The 22,536-nt window shown below is 40.3% G+C and overlaps 4 protein-coding genes across 5 annotated transcripts; 2 read left to right on the forward strand and 2 right to left on the reverse strand.

The window, feature by feature from the left end:
- Positions 1–1,637: 1,637 nt before the first annotated feature.
- Positions 1,638–3,912, reverse strand: glrx5 (glutaredoxin 5 homolog). Its single transcript, XM_079647007.1, has 2 exons — positions 3,486–3,912; positions 1,638–2,082 (listed from the first exon to the last, which is right to left on the reverse strand). Exons 1-2 carry the CDS (start codon positions 3,781–3,783, stop codon positions 1,910–1,912), a joined length of 471 nt encoding a protein of 156 aa, XP_079503133.1. The 5' UTR covers positions 3,784–3,912; the 3' UTR covers positions 1,638–1,909.
- A 274-nt stretch (positions 3,913–4,186) lies between these two features.
- Positions 4,187–5,279, forward strand: prkrip1 (PRKR interacting protein 1). Its single transcript, XM_079647006.1, has one exon. The coding sequence runs from the start codon at positions 4,257–4,259 to the stop codon at positions 4,824–4,826; it is 570 nt and encodes a 189-aa protein (XP_079503132.1). The 5' UTR covers positions 4,187–4,256; the 3' UTR covers positions 4,827–5,279.
- Positions 4,884–10,373, reverse strand: LOC307017412 (zinc finger BED domain-containing protein 5-like). The gene is made up of 2 exons (XM_079647005.1): positions 7,373–10,373; positions 4,884–7,134 (listed from the first exon to the last, which is right to left on the reverse strand). Exons 1-2 carry the CDS (start codon positions 7,541–7,543, stop codon positions 6,658–6,660), a joined length of 648 nt encoding a protein of 215 aa, XP_079503131.1. The 5' UTR covers positions 7,544–10,373; the 3' UTR covers positions 4,884–6,657.
- A 1,208-nt stretch (positions 10,374–11,581) lies between these two features.
- On the forward strand, positions 11,582–22,431 carry clmnb (calmin b). Of its 2 annotated transcripts, XM_079642069.1 has the most exons (10): positions 11,582–12,014; positions 12,779–12,840; positions 12,932–13,027; positions 17,277–17,360; positions 17,481–17,573; positions 17,693–17,919; positions 18,041–18,234; positions 18,994–19,076; positions 19,487–20,964; positions 21,490–22,431. In XM_079642069.1, the coding sequence occupies exons 1-10, from the start codon at positions 11,933–11,935 to the stop codon at positions 21,614–21,616; spliced, it is 2,526 nt and encodes an 841-aa protein (XP_079498195.1). In that variant the 5' UTR covers positions 11,582–11,932; the 3' UTR covers positions 21,617–22,431. The 2 variants fall into 2 exon arrangements, with proteins under 2 accessions (XP_079498195.1, XP_079498196.1); XM_079642070.1 differs by lacking the exon at positions 19,487–20,964.
- Positions 22,432–22,536: the final 105 nt, after the last annotated feature.

The raw sequence follows: 22,536 nt of genomic DNA on the forward strand, positions 1-22,536 counted from the left end.
TGTGTGTGTGTGTGTGTGTGTGTGTGTGTGTGTGTGTGTGTGTGTGTGTGTGTGTGTGTGTGTGTGTGTGTGTGTGTGTGTGTGTGTGTGTGTCAGGAAGAACAAACAGGCGACAATAGTGGTAGAGTGATGACCTTTTTTTGTGGGTTGTCAAAAAGTAATGGTGTTAGAAATATTGTAGAAAATAAGATCTTTGGTAAACACATTTATGATACTACGAAATGTTGTTCAGCAGGATAATATCCAAATATTAACACCACTGAATGATTCTTTTAAGCATAAATGCAATCGAGAGAAGTATAGAGCTAACGCTAGGCTAAAAACGAACATCCTGTTAGCAACCGCAGTTTTCACAACGCATTAAAAGCTTTGAGCATTTACACATTTGCACTTACTAACATATTTAATGTCACAGAACAAAATATCTTCAGCTTGTGTTAACCACAGACCTTGTATTAAGCAACTAACCAAAAACCACAAACAAAAATGTTGACTTAGAGACGCGGGAAGTGGTAAAATGCTGACTCATTCCTGGGTTTTAGGACTTATTCCTGCACCACTGTATTCCTCAGTCATGGACAGTGCATCCATGACTGTAGTGACCTCCACTACAAAAGTCCATTTTTGAAGAGATATAATTATACATAAAGGATACTTTCTGACCAATTACGAGTATTGCTCCGTGGTTGTTCTTCCTTCTAGATAAAGGAAGTTACAGGCAGTGCATTTAGAAGCTTTATAGTATGATGACAGATTTTTGTGGTGTGACCCAAGCACAGTTATATAGATGTTAACAAGTGTACCATGAGGCTTATCTGGTCTTAAACAGACTGGGGCTTGGGGAAAAAAGGTAGACAGTTAGCTAGTGGAGCTTTTAGAGGTCAACATGACAGAGGTTTGCCAGAGTTCTTGTGTAAACTAATTAAATAACACAGGGAGGGAAGCTGAAAGTCTCCCTCAGGCAGGTCCAACCTGGTTTCAAAATGATTTCCTCTCCAACAGTGTGGTCATATCTGGATGTTCATTACTGAATTTATTACAAAAAGCCTCTAAATTAGGCCAACTTAGCGGTTTCTATTGTTTGAAAAAAGGTCTGCTATTTAGCATTTAGAGAATCAGGATGATTGAAAAGCATTCACATAGTAGGAAGCAGACGGCAAAGGACAACGTTTCCCACCATTTGTTAAGGGAAAATTAAAGCTGATATAAGCAACAATTTATTTTTGATGAATTACTGTTTGTTATGCAAAAGAGGTTCCTCCTATTGACCTAAACACATAGAATGATCACCATATAAAGCTTGACGACGTCTTCCAGAACTTTGTTGTGGTTTTCTGGCCCCCAAACTCTGATCAACATAGTGTCTGCTAGATGCCCAGTACCACGTGGCAGATATTCACAGTTAGAAACTAACCAGTGTAGTGTTTGGTGCAGCTAAAGAGCTAAACATTTTTCCAACCCAGTTAAATAGAAAGTGAATAGGACATTTTGTGGCCAGAAACATGACTTTAAAGAATGCTAACAAGTTTTTAATATAAAGTTAAAGAGTGATTTTGTCATTGTTGTGTTTTTCTAAATAACCCAAAAATAATCAGCCTCTAGAAAGATGAGAAATGAATTAGAAAATGCTGTGGAGACACTGTTGACCCTTTTTATTCTTCCTAGTTTAAAGTCCTCACCTCTCAGGTACATGATCTGTGCACATTCAGAAGTGTATTAGCAGTGCAGCTCTGTTTACGTATAAAACATAGTAAAGATTTCCATGACAGTGCTGCCACTCAACTGCTTGGAAAGTTGAGTAAACTTTGCCCAGGCCTGCTTTATAGATGGTGTATCTGTCGTCGTCATCATGGAGGATTAGACCTGATCAATGTGTCCTCTGTCTGGTCAGCTGTTTGACGTTCATCCTCTACTTGGATTCCTTCTCGGCCTCCAGCAGTGAGGAGCTGATGCCCAACTTCTTCAGCTCCTCCACCAGATCTCCGTTCTGATGCATCTGCAGCAGGATGTCGCACCCCCCCACAAACTCTCCGCTGAAGTACACCTGGGGGATCGTGGGCCAGTTGGAGAAGGCCTTGACTCCTGTGGACGTAAGATTGTGATGTGGTCACTGGTCAGAAATAAACTACAGACAATACTGTATCGGCTGACAAGAAGTAATGCTTTAAGCAACCGCAGTGTGTATGATTTAAACTAAAGAGCTAAGCTGTTAGCATAGGCAGTGATAGCCACTATGACAGGAACTCAGTGCTGTGTTTCTTTTAAAAAAACAATGACAGCACGAAGAAAAGATACTTAAAAAATAAAATGAACATGTTCTATACCACTTAGCATTACACTAGATGGACATTATTTGGTGACCTTTGTATTAGTATATATTACGTTTTATTGATATAAGCAAACATGATTAGGATAATGTTGCTAACTTAAAAGTGTTTTGAGGGCTTGTAAAGTTAGCAGTTAATAAGTTGGAAAGATAACTTTTGAACCAAATGTTAATAGTACATCAATTAAAAAGTCCAACAATCTACCTATACCTGTCATAAAGGACAATATGGTACTACTTTAATAACGCCAAATATTAGGGCTGTGCGTTATATTCATATTATAGCTATATCGTGATACGCGGAATGATATCTTCTTAGATTTTGGATATAGTTAAATGGATATATACATTTAATATAATATATAGCTAATAGCCATATAATATCTTATATGAGTGTTGTCTTTGTTGTTGTTTGTTGTTGTGTTGGTTTGAAAAGGCTGCATTCCAGTCAAGTGATGTTATTTTTACTAAGGTTACATTTGGAGCTGCAAAGAATAAATTAACACAACATAAGTAGCTAATTTAGACTTTAAATGTGGTGCGAATACAACTAACCACCTTGGAATAATGCATGAATACTTCCTGACCCAATTTATAGCCCTTGATTCTGGCAGAATTTAACCTGTCAGCTTGTCCCTATCATGGCATTACACTGCTGTTGCATCACAAGCCTAAAAGGATCAAATCCCATTAACTGGCAGTCCTGTTGTAACTGAAAAAAATATGTCCTTGTTCCTTATTGACATGTGATGTCATTGTTTCAAAGAAAGGTTCCAGTTATGGTTGTGTTAGCAGTAAAATACAGACATCTTCACAGTAGTGGTGTCATGTTCTACTTTTAAAAAGGACCCCACCCTTTGCTGCTGCTGCAGAGCACTGATAAAAACGTAACACTTGGAAACTTGGAACTCTAAATCTAGTGATAGAGAGCCGTTGAAGAAGGGCTGGAGTGTATGGTGGCCTTTTAAATAGTTATAAATGACAATGACAGCTGCAACAGACTGACATAACAATGATCTGGTCAAAACAATGACAAGCAAATGTCTAGTAACACTTCCACTGACAAACATTATGAAGTTTAGGTAAAAGTAACAAGTTAGATTGAGAGGTGACAACTTGTTGCTGTCATGTCATTAACAGGTTATCTCAGTTTGCTGACCTTCTCGGAGCTCGGAGTCCTCTAATACGTTGTACGAAGCGTAGTCGTCCACCCCGTGCATCCGGAGGATCTGAACTACGGCGTTACTGAAGCCACACATAGGCTGGGCCGGAGTCCCCTTCATAAACACAACCACTTTGTCCTTCTGCACAATATCTCCAAGGGCTTTCTGGACGTCCGCCGCCGCGCACAGGAACCGGGCCGAGGACGTCCACACTCGTCCGTCGGCCTGTCTGGGCATGTAGACGGCTGCTCCAGGCCGCAAACACCTCGCAGTAATTCGAATTAAACTGTTCATGATCTTTGGTGAGTTTTGTCTTTATCAGACGCGAACAAATGTCATAAAAATAGACTAACCTGCTTCTGAACAAGCCGGAGTAAAGCCAGGCAGTCAACACACGTTACGTTCGAGAGATGGGGCGGGACATGAACGCTGATTGGACAACTGCGCCCAAACAAATTCTCATGTGATCTGCGATTGGTGCATACGTGCGTCAATTAACGTAGTTACACAAGATACACACACAACAAGCACAAGAGCACACACAAGATACAGTGTGATAATTTAATACAAAAATAATTCATAACAACTACAGTCACTATCACATAACTTATCAACTTGTATTTTATTGGGAAAATCTTATATTAAAAAAGAGCAAAATAATTATGTCCAGGTAACGGAAGCCCTAAAGAACTTCCGGGGCGACTTGAACAAACCGGAAGAAGAGAGGAAGGCTGAAGCATTCCGAAGCATTGAGAACGGTTGGAAAGATGGCGGCGCACACTCAAAAGAATAACAAGCCAAGGAAACCTGGAGGAAAGGAGTCGCAGCCTCTGATAATTGCCAAAACTCCGGCGGAGGAGCAGCGCCTGAAGTTGGAGAGGTTGATGCGGAACCCGGATAAGCCTGCTCCCATCCCAGACCGGCCAAAGGAGTGGAACCCGCGGGCTCCTCCGGAGTTCGTCCGGGATGTGATGGGCTCCAGCGCCGGTGCGGGCAGCGGGGAGTTCCACGTTTACCGGCACCTCCGACGCAGGGAGTACCAAAGGCAAGACTTTCTGGAAAAGATATCAGAGAAAGTAAATGAGGACATCGAATATCTCGATAAAGTGGAGCTAAACAAACAAGCGGCCGATGATAGAACAGCGAAACGCAGGAAGAAGCGGGAAAAACTGAAGCGCAAAATGCGGATGGCAAAGATGGCAAAACTCGAGTCCAAAAACAAAGGAGAAGACGATGCAGAGAAGAGCTCGGAAAGCAGTTCAGAAGACGATGGGGAGCGGGAAAGGGAGGCCGAAGATGATGCCGAGGCTCCAAGCTTCATCATGGGGAGGAAATGACTCCCTCTTCGGGGTGCTGGTGTTGGTGCTGCTTGGTAGAGACATTTTGGGCTCATCAATCATGAAGCAATGGTGGAGATTGAGACCAGAGTTGCATTACATATGAAAAAGCACAAACAACAGTTGGAACCTGTCAAAGACAATGTGCTTCCTGTTGTTATACAACGAGAAAAAAACGTTATGGATTGCTTTCCATAGCACTCAGTGTATTTAATCACACATTGTCCCAGTTGGAAAAGAGATATGTTGAGAAACTTAAGATTGTTCATTAAGCTTTCCATAATATCGGTGAAGTATTTCTAATTTTCATGTTTCAGCTAGAAGGTCAGGAGTAATGTCATCTGTCTTAAGGCGTTTCTTGAGTTGGCCCAATTTTTTTGTCATTTTGATTCATTGTCCCAATCCACATTTTAATATTTGCTTTTAATAAAAAAATGTGAATATACATGCAAATGCCGTTTGTTCACTTAAGATTTCTCAACTCTATTCTTGTTGTCACTGTTAGATATGTCATATGCTAATGAGTGTTTGTATGTGTCACTCTTCCATGTTATCATCATTGCAGCCTTGTGAAGTTGCTCCTCGCATGAAGCGTTGCTTGTGTGCACAACAAGGCTGCAGAAAGTATTTAAAAGAATGAAAAGGCGTGACTTCTCGAGGTTCTGGAGGTTCACGTGCGATGTTCTTTGGACAGACAATACCTGCTTTCCACGGTGGTGATGGCTTCACTCCGTAGCCATTGCTTTTCTTAAGGCATGTAGAGTAAACTCCTGACAGCACAATATTGTTTGGAGCAACAGAAGCTCTTTGTGTCGAGCACTGTCAGCTGTCACAATAACGCACTGTATTTTACAGACAAAAATATCAGAAAACACTTATTCACTGATTATTTTCTGGTGTGTGTATATATCAACTTAAAAATATATTGTAATTGTTTAAACTGCTTTTAATATGTTATCCTCACTGAGATCACACAAATGAACTATTTTCCTTTTTATTCATTTCCATATGACTTGCAAAACAAATGAGAAATCTGGTTTAGGTATTGGCATCAGAAATAAAATAAAACGTCATCTCATAGCAGTGAAATTGACATTGTTACAACAAAAGGGATATTGCAGATAAAAAGGCTAAATAAACTGGGTAGACTTACATATTAAATAAAGAGGCAAACAGACGATTAACAAAATAGCCAAGGTTTAAAAATAAGTATCCGCGTTTGTAAGTGAACACAAACAAGCAGTGAGGTTGTGGCCAGTTATATTACTAGATATTAGGGATGTTCCGATCGCCAATTTTGGGGGCCGATCGCCGGAATCAGTATCGGCCGACCCGATCGAGTGGGCAGGGCCTAAATGGAAGATTTAAACATCACTTTAAATCTTCAATTTAAAGCAGGGGTTCTCAACCTTTTTTGGGCCAGCGCCCCCCTGTCCATTATCCAGGTCTCTTACCGCCCCCCATCAAAATAAGTAGACTTATTTTCTTCCCTGAATATTAATGTTGACTAAAATTCTGTGTTATATCATTTAAAAAGAATGTCACTGAATGCCAAATAATAGATTTGATTTAACTGGGCAGTTGGAATATCATTATCATTAGTTTACCAGAGAGCAGAAAAGCCATGTGAATGTGAATTAAAATGATATTTATGAGTGTTAAACAAACTCAGACAAGAGCAGAGAATACAAACAGACTGCTACGGAACAGCAGCAATTTCACACATGTCCAGTGCAGAACAAACAGTAGGCTACAAAACTGTACATTAGGCCTACAGAACTAACAGGTCGGAAAGGTGTGAGCATTTCGCCGAATTGCGGGGGGGGGAAGGTTAGTGTGAGCCCTGCGCTTGGTGGTTCTCCGCCAGTTTCTTCACTGCGGGTTGCAGAGAACTTAGTTTCAGTCGCAGTGCACCTGAGGCCGTCAAGTTCAAGCGATTGCGGTACTTGGACTGCATGTGGAGGACCTGGCTGAATCCCTGCTCCACGAGGTATGTGGTTGGGAAAGCCAGAAGAAGCAGCCTCGCTTTCTCCCAGAGAGCCGGGTAACGCTGAGAGTATTTGACCCACAAGTTGCCCCAGCCAGAGGTGCGGAAAATAGCCTGGGCCTCATCGTCACTCTGGATGTCGATGAGATGCTCCTGTATTGCTGGCTCGCATTCCGCCACGTCCGCCTGAAAGGGCTGCACCACCCAGGTGGGAACATCGAGGTCCAAAAGACCTCTGAAGTGGATCTTCAAATCGGCATTCACCATCCTCAGGTGGTCTGTGTAAATGAGAAGGCGCTCATCGGTAAGAGCCTCAGACACCTGCAATGAGTATAACCAGGAAATTGTTATCGGTGCAGAATGTTACCATCTGATTTTAAACTGGTTATTTTATTGCTAATTAGTTTACTAATTGATGTTTCTTTATTCTCATAATACATTCAGAACATAAGTTATTTATACTAACCAGGAACACAAATATAGTGTTGCATAGAGTAGCCTACATTTATTACATGTATTATTTATTATTATCATTATTTAGTAGCCTAGGCTAGATCACCTTGGTCAACAGCGGGAAATGAGCAAACTGCCTCCTGCCTATGCTCCGGTATAGATCCAGCCTGGAGGTGAGACTGTGGATGACCGCCTTGCTCTGGATCAGAGTAACTCCTTTTCCTTGGAGCTTCAGCGTTACTTCATTCATTTTGCCAAAGAAGTCTGTGAGGTACATGATGTCGCAGCGGCTGGATGACACCTGTTCCCCGAGAGCTGCATCCACCTCCTCCAGGAACTCCACGATGCTGTCAAACAGCTCACAAAAACGAGCAAGGCAGTTTCCTTTTGAGAGCCAGCGGACATCAGTGTGGAGAAGAAGACGCTCAAAGGTCTCATCATTTTCCTGACACAGCTGTCGGAACAATCTGTTATTCAGGGCGTGGGCTTTTATTTTGTTTATTGCCTTTACTGCAACATTGAGAGACTTGTGGAGAGGTGGACTTTTAGATTTGGCCACAAGTAGTGTCACGATAACGCTAGAGGGCTAGCTGGTGACATGACAAGACATCGTGCCGGGAGCGGACCGGAAGTTGTTGTAATTTTGAACAAACAGCTCTGTGTGGAGCAGCCTGGCTAGCCAGCTCTTCCATGTCGTAGCAGACATAGAAACGGGTATTATTTTCATAAACTGACCACTTAGTTCGAATCTGTTAGTGGAATTTGTCATATCAAAACATATCAAAATTTAACAAAGTGACACAGATTATTAACAGTCGCGATCCCAAAATTACAACGACTTCCGGTCCGCTCCCGGCTGCTTTTTGTAGGGTACGTTCGTAAATGCGCTCAGAGCGCTCCGAGCGTCCCCGTTCCACAGTCCAGAGCGCTGCGCTCTGAGCGCTCACAGCTGGGTGCTCTGGCGGAACAGACGGGTTGTCCGAGCGGACTGACCGTTCGTGCATTTACGAACGTACCCGTAATAACACTGCTGACAGCTGACCAATCGCAAGCAGAGTTGTGGTTTCCTATAGCAACAAAAGATGCTGACAGCTGCTTTTTGTACAGGAAAAGACGCTGTGGGTGGCCAGCGTTTTTCATGACAAAAAGACATTATTCGTGAACGCCCCCCAAGAACACCTCAACGCCCCCCTTTCAAAAATATTGCTTCCAGCGCCCCCCGACGTTCTCTGAACGCCCCCTGGGGGGCGGTACCGCCCCCGTTGAGAACCAGTGATTTAAAGTGATGTTTAAAACTCAGTTAATGGGGCTCATTCACTGGAGCTTCCAGAAACAACAATCAACTTAATTATTACATTCAAATAAAGTACATTATTCAAGTTTACATTCACTTTGGATAGTAACACGGGAGAAATGAGCGGAAGCGCTCTCTTTTCCTCTCTCTCTCCTGACAGCATCTCATGCAGCTCACTGATCCAGTAATGAGTGACCCGACGGTGAAGAATAAATATATGTTCAGCTCGCTGCACCCGCACTGCGAGGGGGACCCAAGTTCCCGTCAGCAAAAACACGTGGGTTTGCTATCCTGGCTCCAAAATGGTGGAATGAGCTCCCCATTGACATCAGGACAGCAGAAAGCTTACACATCTTCCGGCGCAAACTGAAAACTCATCTCTTTAGACTCCACTTCGAGCGATTGAATTACTAACAAAGCACTTATATAATAATAAAGGGCTGGCTTTCTAAAGCCAGTTGAGTAGCACTTGAAATGTTTGGCTCTATGAAACCTGATGTACTTATATGATTCTGTTTTCTTCAAGGTTGTATCTTCCTGGTCGAATGCACTTATTGTAAGTCGCTTTGGATAAAAGCGTCAGCTAAATGCAATGTAATGTAATGTATAACTAGTTTAGCTTGTTCCAGAGGTAGATACAATAGCTAAGTGTGTTAGGTCTATCTCTTGTGTGTTTTGCTCTGCTCACCGGTCCGGCGGGCGGAGCAGCAGGATTTCTGCTTCACACACGTTGCATACCGCTATTTTACTGTCTTTTTCGGACACCTTAAAACAATGCCAGACCGGTGAAGCCATTTTGGCGACGTTGTTTTGCCGCGCTCAGAGGAAAGTGTCATGTATTTTTACGTCATGCGATCGGCATGTTTAGAGAGCACCGATCGATCGGTAGAGAGTGAGTATTGGTCGATCTCGTTCGGTGACCGATCGATCGGAGCATCCCTACTAAATATACAAAATATATATTTTGGACTAGCAATGATTAGCAGTGTTCCCATGTTGATTTTACTTTGTGATTTGTGAAGTAGACACAGGTGTTTTATTGACCTATTTAACGGTTTAATAATTCTTGTCATTTTAAAGTTAAAGTATTTCACAAAGAAAAAATTACATCTTTTTGTACCACAATGTAAAATTCAAGAAATAAACAGTCATTTCAACCATTTTTTGAAATACAATGTTTATATAACCAGCCTATTGATGTATGTAATAAAAAAAACTTCAGAATATAGATAGGAACAACTGGTAACAGGTGCTCCTGAAATAAAGATTTCTGGAGCACTGTTTGTATTATAGGTTTTCAGAGACTACGTTTAAATATGCAGGTGAAATTTCATGCTAACTTTTACTGAGTTATTAGAAATGTACACAAAAAATAGGCAATAAAAACACCTGTAGGTGTATTTTTGACTGTTTTGTTCCTATCTCTGATAGAACACAGGTTGTTGAAGCTAAATAGCTCTCATAATTGACAATAAAAACATGTTTCTTCCTGCACTGTCCACCAAACTATAAGTGTCTCTTCAATAAATCTGCCCCCTCAGATGACATTGATTGAACATGTATTGAAGTTCCCTGCCGAGCTCAGATGAGAAATATAGAAAACTATAATAAAAAGTAGGTCACAAAGCCACATTTCACAGCTTGTTTTGTATTAATTTCATTCTACATATTAATTCCACAATTTGAATTTAGGCTCCAACAGATACTTTTGAATGATTGAAAACTTTACTCTTTCATTAAGGATTTATTATAATTACTCTAAATGAAATGTGAAATACCTATCTATTTGTATGTTTGATCTTTTCAGTGCAAAAAACACGAGTGTACCCTAAGCATGAGATTACATTCACACTATACATGAGTGAGGAAAACTAATGGTTTACTCTCAGGCAAGAAGGGTCAAATAGTTATTGACTTGTGTCGGACAGGTTAGAGCAGTCTGACTTACTAAGTATATTAAAGATGCCAAAAGTAATGTTACCAGAAGTACCGTTGGCTTAGAGGCGAAGCCACATTTGGAATGACTTTTTAGTTTAAACAGTTTACAGTTTTTACTGAAGGTGGTGCAGTGGGGTTGCCAAAATGAGAGGCCCCTTCATGACATAAAGTTTAACCAGACTCAATTTCCCACAAACGTCTTGCCAGCGACTATGGAGACTAACATGACATAATTAATGGCATTGAGTGTTACGAACTGCTGTGTTTGGGCATCTAAAAAACCATTGAACACATGAATCTGTTACTCCAACAAGACTCAATTGTAATTCCATGTATCCACAGTAGCTTACATGTCATACTCCCACCATTGCAGCCCCCCATGCTGTTATAAGACATGGCTGTTTTAGGGCTAAATGCCTTAAGGCCTCACTTTGTAGTCTGGTTGAAGCAGTGGTAGATGGTAACCTAGTAGTCTACATTTACTTAAGAATGCTACATTTACATAAGGCATAGTTTTTTTTACTCCTCAGGGTGAAAATCAATATAAAAGAAAATATTCTACAATATAAGCCCTCTAGAGTACTTTTGATGCCGGACACAGGCCTTCTTTTTGTTAAATACTCTTATTTTACATTTTGATTTCAGAATATTTGCAGGGCTGCAAACTGTCAGGTCTTTTAAATTACTTTTAAAACACTTTCTCTTATGTTATTTTATTGCTTGTTTAATTCTCAAATGTAATAATGTGTTTAGTTGCTGTTTTTTTAGATTATTTTATTCTCTGTGTATTGAAATGTGTTCGTTTTTAATTTAGTCTGTACTTCTAAGTCTTTATTATACCATGGGTTCTACTTATACTTAAGTAACGGATTTGAGTAGCCTAACCACTGGGTATAAGATGGTGAAGAGGCCTATACAGACTTTTTACGTTTAAACAAGTTTCGGTTCCAGGTTTAACTATAAACCATAATATAACGTTTCCACTTGCCTCAATAACGCATATTATGTAAAATAATGTAGGAAATCCTGGCTGCATCTGCTGATTCCTGAAGAGAGAGTAAGACTTTTCACTCCCTAAAGCCTGAGCTGATCTGTAATGAGAACAATAAAGATGTATTACAAACCTCAGCAGGGAAACCATACCAGCTGTAACCCACCACAGTAAACCCAGCTGATTCCCTCATTTTAACTCTGTGTGACTGCCTCCACATAGTTTTATGATCCGTAGCCTGCCAATAGGATTCAGGCTGAGTTCTCTCAGAGGGAGTGGAAGCTAGCGTGTTCAGGCAAGATACCCTGCCTCGCTTTGCCTACAATGCCTCATCCTTATTTAGTCAGGAAACCTCAGAGCACCTCTAATTGCTAAGAGAGTCTCACGTTTTGATCTGTATCTCCTAAATGGATCATACAAATATGTGGGAAAAGTGAAGTTGAATGAGAATGCAGGGCAAGGCCAACAGGGATCCACAGAAGAAGTCCATGGGAGAGAAGGCTCAACATATTCAGCAGCCTGAAGGTACTGTGAAATGAAAGACTGACTCATGCTAATGGTTCATATATTAACCCACTGTGTGGTAGGGTAATATACGTTAAATCAAGAAAACCGTAATTGTATTTACCAAAAAGAGACATTTTATTACCTTATTCTTCCTTAAATGTATTTCCTCAAAGGGATTTTCCAGGTAGGTGTATTTGGCATTGTGGCAACTGATTGCCTAATACTACACACTTTTTTTTTTTTTTACATGATTTGCTTGTGTAGCATGTAAAACATGAGAAACAAAAGTAAAATAGGTCTTAATTTGTCGTTAAATGTTGTCTTATATCAGAATACACTTAGGTAGCCCCAAAAATACTTTATTTTCTTCTGACCTGAAGTATATCAATTTAGATTTGTGTTGTGAGAGTTGGATATATGAGCTCTAGGGCTGTCTGCCTTCTCTCCTATCGAGTGGAATTAAATGGCACTGGGCTCATGGTGCTCTAATCTCCCAAAAGTACAATTGGAAAAACTCAGCAAGGTCTCTTTCCAGAAATCATGAGCCAGTTACTAAAGATAATCCACAGACTTTGTTGTGAGCATTCTCGTACAATAAATATTTTTCTTTCAAACTTTCTTTGCCATCCAGAAGCACAAGCCTGTCATCCATTAAGCCGGGATGCACACGTTCTTCAGCACAAACCACAAATGTGCTACAGAGTTAAAGCGGGCATTAACATATTCTAACAGTGTTTGATTGGTAAATTACTGCATCTTAGTCCCTGTTTTCTCTTTCCCAGATGAGAAAAAAGCAGTGCAGAGGAGAACCTTCACCAGGTGGATGAATGGGTTTCTGCAGAGAGTAAGTCAGAAATCAATACAGCTTTACTGAACCATTATACTTCAGCTCATAAATGCAATCACCAATAAGGTTTTTCATTTGTCATTTCCAGCGTGAACCTCCGATTGAAGTGTACGACCTGTTCACAGACATTCAAGATGGAAGAATACTCATGGCTCTGCTCGAGGAGCTGTCTGGGTGCCAACTAGTAAGAGTCAAGCTAAATACTGGAAAAATATTAAAATACTATTAAGTTATTTAATTATCCTATGGTCCATTTTAGTTCAGTTCATTAGCATTCCATGATAATGTTGCATACAAATCTGTTTTTATCTCACTCTATTGCAGACCCGGCGCCGTGGGAGGGAATGTCGGTAACACTTAACTATAAAGTACACAAAATGTGCTTAGTTACTGAGTAATGAATAAGGAACGATTAGATAGTTAATGGTTAGTTAATGAGGAGTTCCTGAGTGACTGCGATTGAAGAACTGATGGTTAGTTACTGGTAAACAGAATGGGTGGGGGTACTGTATTAATGAATGATTCATTTAAGCAATCATACACGAGAGGACCTCATGAGCCAGTTACTAAAGAACTTGACCTCGTTCAGGCGCAAGTGCCTCGGTCCTGCCGCAGTACTGTCGTACCAATAATGACGTTCAAGAACGGCCTCAAGTGTATAATTGCGATTCTATTACACAAACTATCATTGTAATCAACAATATCGTAAAATAATTTCATAATGTGGGCTAATTTGCTCCCAAACCTACGCTTTTGCTTGAGTTAATCTCCGTCAGAAAGTAGTTCCTAGAAAGTAGTTCCCATGGTAACGGTTTGGACACTGTTCCGAAATCCACCATTTTCTCCTGGGTTTTTAAGAACGCTTTGAGACATTTGACAGCCCAGGTAGTTGACGCCAATGTACTCTTTTCGTTGCGACTTTTTTCCAACGCACTCAACTCGTCAGTTGAAACAGCCGCAAATCTTTCGTTGGTTTTGTGGTCTGTGTCCATGTCCAACCATTCATCAATACTGAGGCCCCCAACAAATCAAAATTAACTTTAAAATCTGACATTTTGTAGCTACCGATTTCCAACGAGAGACAATGTATAACAGTGTAACGGCTGTGTGTCGCTAAACGTCGCTATGGAAACCACACGATGTAGGCTCATGGAAGTAGTTTCGGTAGGCTAGTGGCGTGTGTAAGCCACTGGATACTTTGTGATTAGGCACGTTCTATTTGATCGTTGTTTGATCGTGGAATCAAACACGCCTATTGACCAATCAGAGAGCTTGCTCAAACCTATGTGTTATAGAATAATGGTTAGTTAATTAGTTACTTTGATTGAATAACTGATGGATTCTTACTAGTAAACAGACTGGGGGGTACTGTATTAATGAATAATTCGTTAATGGTTAGTTAATGAGGAGTTCCTGGGTGACTTTGATTGAAGCAATGGTCCGCTGCTGTAGGGCACTTTTAAACTGGCCATCTTCGGCTGGCTTGGGTCCCACACTGGATCGACTTGTGGATGTGGATCCGACTCACGTATTACTGCTTGTGCTTGAGTCATCATTACTTACCTTACCATTACTTATGCAGTGTGGGTACGGAAACTCAAATAACGCATACAAAAAGAGTAGTTACCCATTACCTAATGATTACCTTACCATTTCTTAAGCAGTTTATGTCCCCTCAAGTAAAGTAATGCATCAAAAAGAGTAGTTACCCATTACCTAATGATTACCTTACGTTACTTTAGCAGTTTGTGTCCCCTCAAGTCAAGTAATAAATCAAAAACAGGAGTTAGTTACCCATTAACTCACCATTATCTTATCATTAGTTTAGCATTTTAACAAACAAAAACTGTTGATGATAATGAAGGATCTACAGCCACTCAAGTTTACATTTTAATTGAAACAACTTTTTAAACGTTTTGAAAAAAGTAATATAGGATTATATAATGTTTACATGAGGAACATTACAAAAAATGAAAATAAAAACGACCTTTTATAAAATAAAACAAAACAAAACCCAAAGCTGCACTCTTCTGCACTTTAATTATGGGCAAATAAAAAAAACAAGAGAGCATCAATGTTTTAACGGCTCACAACTGCAGGTGACTTATTATCAATTGATTATGTGGAAGAATGGACAGCGAAGCATCTCCTATGTCATCTGGCATTTATAGTAGTGGTGGAGATGGGGAGGTGTCGGCGTTCTGGCGATTTACTCGGAAGGCTTCAGTAGAAGCTGCTGGGAGTCCCAGCAGCTTCTACTGAAGCCAGTCCCCAACTCGGGGGACTTCAGCTGGCAGTATATGCCGTGAAGTTGTTTGCGGACTGCCAGTAAACCCAAAGCGGAAGAAGACGAAGCGACGTCAGCGGCTTCATTTGCGTAATCTTCCCTCAGGAACTTATTCCGGTGTGAACGCGATCTGTACTTAGTTCATGAGAACTAAAGAGTTCTCATGAACTAAGTTCTCATGAACCTTTGTGGGAAAAGTACTGCGGTGTGAATGCGCCTAATGAGCTACGGCACATAATACTGATACACATAATTAGCCTAGCCGCTAATTATCTTAGCCACTCGGAATTCTCACTGTATTTATACAGTCGCTATTAAATACTTCCGCCAACTCCGGTGTCGATGAAGCAGCATGTCCTGCTCGGGGTGTGCTCAGAATCTCCATCAGAATCAGGATGGTGTCGGTCGTCACTGAAGCCCAAGCTGTGTCGATTCATCGCACAAGATCCTGGAAAGTTACGTGACTTTTTTCTTCTTCTGTGGTACAGCAGTTTTCAATTGTCACGATTGTATATTGGGCCGTCTATTCGCCGGAGTTTGAACGGCGCAGTCAGACGAAATTAAATAAATAAATCGCTTCGGGGTATAGTCTCAGGATACAGCCAGACAGGTAAAAAAACACGATTTATAGTCCGGAAAATACGGTATCTTTGAGTAATCAAATATAATACTGTAACGTTCCACAATAGGAATCGGAAACAGGCCCAACAGGCTCAACAGGCTCAACAGGCTCAACAGGCCTTTGGTTTATTAACTCCTTTGATAGCATACAGATATAGGTTCATAGGTCACAGGTTACAGGTCGCAGGTTCAACATCACTCAGTACTCCACTCCCTAACTCACACACACAGCCACAGACCCGCACACCAACCAGCATTACTGGGCAGCTCTGTGATTGGCAGAGAGACGGGAGATGCTAGAGTGACCCACACAGCACCCTATACCGGGTCACTACAATACAAACATACCTGAGGACAACAAACACACATGGTCATTTAACATCCATGTTGCACGTCACATCACTACAAAAACAGAAGACAGGAAACTCAGTACCCCCAAGTCTGTTAACCAATAAATAACCATCAGTTCTTCAATCAAAGTAGCTCATTAACTAACCATTAACGAATCATTCATTAATACAGTACCCCCCCAGTCTGTTTACCAGTAATTAACCATCAGTTCTTCAATCGCAGTCACTGAGGAACTCCTCATTAACTAACCATTAACTATCTAGTCGTTCCTTATTCACTACTCAGTAACTAAGCACATTTTGTGTACTTTATAGTTAAGTGTTACCGACATTCCCTCCCACGGCGCCGGGTCTGCAATAGAGTGAGATAAAAACAGATTTGTATGCAACATTATTGTTAATTGTTATTAACTGTGCATTAATTATTGTTAAGTGTTACTGACATTCCTTCCCTCCCCCAATAAACACAGTTTTTATTATTTATAAAAATGTAAAAAAAATGTTTTATAATAAATGAACTGTGAACTTTAATGCTACGATGTATGTGATGTCAGATAGTACAGGTATGAAATAGATATGGCAGTAAAACAAGAATACAGTTTGAAAGGGGATTGATTTGTAAAATATCCATAAAGAAAAATAAATCTGCTTACAGTTCTGTTTCATATTGATGTTGAGAGATCTATCCATAGATCTCCTGATGTTGCTCTCTAAGTGCACCAGATTGATGCTTTTAACTTCATTTAAAAAAAAATCTTCCCGGGGGAGCATGCCCCCCGGACCCCACTGGAGGAGGTGAGGACCCCCCTAGAGGAAGTTAAGTCCCCCCCACTTAAATCAGTCCACATGGATAGGAAACTAAATACTTTTGCACACATCTTGTGTCCAATACTTTCTGTTTTGGTGGTCATGCCACAACCGTGCACGTGCATGCATGCACGAGTCATGGTAAGATATCTGGATTAAGAGGTTGCTTTTTCTTTGCACGCCATGAAAGAAAGGCGAAATGAATGGGCTGTGATTTTAGTATTTTTAAGCAGAGGTCAATAATTTGTACGGCCCTCGGAGGATGTTGAAAAAATTGAAATGGCCCTTGAGAGGAAAAAGGTTCCCCACCCCTGTCCTAAAAGGTCAAACTATTCTCCTTAATGTTCCTTTCCTAATGTTTTTATTAGCTTTACAGGTTTAGGTCTTCTTCCCAACGCATTTTCAGACTGAACAACATTTCCAAGGCCTTGGCTTTCCTGGATGATAGACATGTTAGTGTTTTTCGTTTGTAAATCAATCAATTGATAGTGCTTTCATGTGTGGCCTATTACAATAACATTAATCCTGATAAACAAGATTTCAGTTGACGTCTCCTCCATGTTGTCTCTCAGGTGAAGCTGCTTGGCATCGATGCCTCTGGCATTGCTGATGGGATTCCCTCTGTTGTTCTTAACCTTGTCTGGAACATGATCCTGTATTTCCAGGCAGGTGTCGTCCCCCGTTGTCTATCATGCTAATGTCTTAATGTATAATTTCACTCCTTGTGTGCAATTTGTCTTTGTTGCTGACCCTACATCAACTCCTCCCTTTTCCTCTAATGCAGGTAAAAGAAGTGACAGCAGGCCTCCAGAGACATTTATCTTCTAGCCTCTCTTCCTTATCAATGAGCAGTTACCCCTCCTCCAGCGACCTCTCGCCCCCGCCAAATGACATTGGCAGCTATTTCTGCAGCACCCTGCCAAGCAAATGCAAAAAGGCTGCCAAAGAGCTAAAGTACCATGGGAAAGCAATCAAGACTCTACTGCGATGGGTCCAAAGATGCACATCAAAGTGAGTCTGAAAAAGATCCAACTGCTTACAAAGTCATTTTTGGAGTAAAAAGGCTCCCAAACCCAAGCATGTGTGAACTGGCTGTGTGATTTTTCTATTAAATGCAATTTTAAATGTGTAGGTTTGGAGTGGAGGTTCGTGACTTTGGGAGGAGCTGGAGGAGTGGGCTGGCTTTCCTCGCTATGATTAAGTCCATAAACACAGCCTTGGTTGACCTAAGGGCGAGCCTGTCCAGAGAGCCAAGAGAAAACATTAAGCTGGCCTTCATGATAGCCCATCACAATTTGGACATACCACCTCTGCTGGAGCCTGAAGGTAAAAGCTTACTGAATAGAAAGTGCATCACATTCATTTATTTATATCCACTAAGACAAATATCTTTCTTCATAGACAGTACTACACTAAGTATGTGCTTAGAGCCCATCATGGTGTAATGATCTCCCCTTTCAAAGGGCTTTAGGAATAAATCAGAAGCACTTGTCCCATTGCAGACTCATTTAGAAGACCTCACTTAAAGCAGCAGAGATCCTTGCTGTGTGTAGTGCCAATTTTATAATATTCGCAGTATCACACAGAGCCCAAAAGTGGCCCCAGCAGGATGGTCTCCTTAGCAGGTTTGGAATGTTCAGTACATTTAGTTAGCAATTTGTTATTCAGAACATTATATGAAGATATAGTGAAATGTGTAAGGATATAGTGGAAGCATGTTTACCTGAGAACCTTTACATTTTAATTTGAGCTACTCTTTTTTTAATGCACTTTTCTACTTTTGATTTCACCAAATTTGATTTGATTTTTCTCATACAAAATAGTTAAAATATGCTCCAGCTGAACAAACTTCAACAGTGAAATCGCGCTTTTACATTGCTGCATAAGTAATAATAATTATAAGATATACAATATTATTACAGTGACTTTAATGCATTAAGTACTTATTTTGAAGAGTATACTTTTTCAAAAGTATACTATATGTTTTTGCTAAGTGATATTCTTAATGCAGGACTTTAATTGTGGTTGAGTATATTCAGTGTGGTGAAATAACCCGCTAACAAACGGAAACTATTCTATCTGCAGATGTGTCAGGCACTTCACCAGATGAGCAGTCCATCATCACCTATGTGTCGATGTTCCTGAGGTTTTGTCCAGACAAAGACGAGGTTAGTACGGCAGTGAATAGTTCAAAAATGTTTCCTTTATATTCTTTTCTGAAAGTAAAATGAGAACATTTATATTACTATCATTTAAGTATTTTATATATATATAGTTACCACCAGTAGCTGGTTGGTTTAGTTTACTTTAGCTTAGCTTAGCTTGCATTAATACAAGTGAAACATCTTGCCTTGCTCGCTCCAAGCCTAGCCTCTCTAATTAAATGATTACAATGGTGACATTAATTATCATAAAACTCTCATAAAAGAGAGAAACTGCAAATTTCATTTTCAATTTCAATGTCAAACTCTTCCATTGACCCTCAAAGCAAACTCATTCACAAACACCATGAACCAAGACTTTTTTTCTGAGTTATTAGTCATATAGTGTACCATCACTAATAAACCCTATATTACAGGATGATACAACAGATATGGAAGTTCCTGATATCCCACATTTTGGATCACTTGAGTCTGTCAGTCTTGGAGAAACCCTCGCTGATGACCCAGAAGCCCAAGCATTGCTCCAGGGCATGAAGAAGAGCAGTGAACAGCTACTGTGGAAACGGTGGGCAAGGAGATCCCAAGGGAGCCCCTGTGCCACCTCACTTCACACAACTGAAACCACGTCACCATTCAACCAATCGAAAAGCAGTAGTCGAAGCATTTTACAGCCTCCCAGTCCACTGGATGCAGGCGTTGCCAACCAGGATATCCGATCATGGATGGAGAAAGCGCCTGCGGATCAGGAGTACAGCAAGCCAAGGGTGGACGAAAGTCACTTTTCTTTGAGCTCAGAGGAAGGAATCTACAGCTTGTCGGCACTGGACTCAGACGAGGAGGATGCCTACAGCTACATACTTGATCTGAATAAAGAGGTTTTTCAACCATATAATCAGATAAAAAAACAAGTTCCGAGGGTTGAAGAGGAAACGGAGGAAGAAATGTTTCTGAATGGAGAGCATGCTGAATCAAAACATCTGGAAGAATGTGAGATTTTAAAGGGCAGTGGATGTACACATCAAGAAGATTCCCTAGTGCAACATGTTGCATCAGAAGTCAGGGATCAGTTAGTGGTTCATAGGATGTTTGATGGGGCCAAAAATGAAAGGAGTTCCACAGAGGTGGCAGACAGCATAGCTGCATTTGACATAGAACCAAAGGAAGACAGCAGGGAGGAACAGGAAGATGAGGGAGTTGTTAGAGGACAGAGTAATGACGCTGGAGATGACTCCGAGGAAGAGAGGGAGAACACAGAAAATGCTAGATTTGTAATGCATGGACATCATAAAAGGGATGCTCTCATAGATGAATCCAAGAACACAAGGGTTTTCGAAGCCGCTAGTTGGAATACAGAGTTTGAGGAAGACACTGAAAAAGGGCTTTTTGAAAAATGTCGACAAGTGAGCAAAAAGGTGCTTGAAAATGAAGAGGAAGAACATGGGGCGACATTTGAGGAACGGCAGCAGGGGGAAGAAAGAATTGAAGAGGATAATGTAAAGGAGGAAGAGAGGGAAAAGTGGGGAGGTAGTGCCAAGGTAGGAGAAAATGGAAAAATAATAACTGACAAGGCTGTAAATGAAGTCAGCAGAGCTGATGCAACTACAACAAACTCAAAAGAAGAACATTATGGGAAATACAATGCCCAAAAAATAGATGATTTATCTTCTAAAGAAGAAAACAAGGAACAGTACAATGGTGAAGTCATGAATCCAATGGATTTTGAGGAAGTCAAAACTGCAGAGCTTAACGACAGAGACATTAAGACTGAGAAATGTAAAATTGCTGTCAATAAGGCAACAACAGGAGGCCATCCTGACAAAACTCCCCCCAAAAATAACACCAACGGAGGTGTTAACGTCCATCCTGCCTTCAGTGCAACTTCTTGGTCATTCGGGTAGGTTATGTCAATTAGGATTTGAAAATACAAGCAGGGTTGACCATTAGCCAAGCACTTAAGAGAAGTAACTATTTTTCAGGCTTCCTGATTATATTAGTTGTAGTTATCTAAAATGTTTAAAACAATGGGTCTTCAATTTAACACAGAAACATAGAGAAGCAGAAGTATTCTCATTCCTAGATAAACAACATATTTAGTTGGCTGCAATAACAACTGATGCTAGTAAAGCTACGCTAAAACTGAGAACTACCTGTGAGGTGGATGAAACCTTCCGCTTCATGTTAACATTTTCATTCTTCTGTCAGACTACTGTTTTAGATAACAAGACCCCATTAGAAGGGATCTCAAATATGGTCTCAAAAGCTTCATATACCATGTAATGCTAAGATACAGTATAACTACATTTTCTGATTTAACAAGATCATTATCTCAGAATCAGGAGGAAAGTTGTCATTGTATTTTTTCTGAGGTTATTATCTTGTTAATGAGGGAAAACTCTGTGTTTTATCTTCTGTCCAACAGAGAAAGAGGATTCCTTTTTCAATCTCCAGCAGCCTTTTGTGACATAACCCCATTAGAGCTGGAAATGCTCTTGCTCCTGTGGATCCTGCTGTACTGCTACTTCATCTTACCTCAAATGAACTTCTGACTCAACCTGCAGTGAGCCCTCCCTGTTACCAGATGTTTAAATATACTACCACCTTAAAATCAATTGAGGTTCACCTTTGGACATTTTAGAAATCTGACTTTCAACCCAATTTTTATCCAATTGACGTCTTTGGCAGCTTTAATCCCCAACTGTCTATCACATTTTAAAGATTATTTGTGGTTTCTGAGTGCACATTGTACAGTAGTTACTGTTCTTTGCGCTGTGTATCTATCACCTATATTTAAGTTTCTCTATGCTTTATTTTGTATAGTAGATGTTTTGTATAGTAATGCATTTACTAATATATTTTTTCAGAGGTGTATCTCTTTTAGCTTACTCAAAAGGATTTATGGTTTATTGAGCACACATAAATGTCATCTCAAGAGTTGAACTGTGAAATCACACTTATGTCCTTGAGGTAGCATTTTAAACTAATAACAGGAAAGAAATGTAAACTACCAAATACGCATGTTTGAAGCTTGATCTATAATTGTGAAGTTCAAAGATTTTCTTTATAATTCAATGTTTTTAAGTTAAGTTGCTAGGCTGCACAAATTGGACTGTTGTTTCTTCACCACTGTTAACAAAGGGAATGCATGCCACAAACATTGCACTAGCAAGCAGCTTAAAGTCACACCTGTCATTGGTCCTTAGATGCCTGATGAAATATAATTCAATCATCACATATCAACTGTTTCAACTGTATCTTATCACGAATGATTAAAGGCCTGTGGAAGTGTGCTGTGGTTTGCATGAGAAAACAAACCCTATCTGTCTTCACTGACTATTGTAACAACTAAATACATTATACCATCTTTAGAAGTCTCAATCAGATTATTGTCAGATTGTTTTTGAATTTGTGGTTTAGTTGTGCATTTGTGCAGGCAAGTAACATTTCCTTTAATGTTGCAACAAATGGC

Source organism: Notothenia rossii (assembly GCF_949606895.1).
Source record: "Notothenia rossii genome assembly, chromosome: 8".
In the NCBI taxonomy this organism is placed as follows: domain Eukaryota; kingdom Metazoa; phylum Chordata; class Actinopteri; order Perciformes; family Nototheniidae; genus Notothenia; species Notothenia rossii.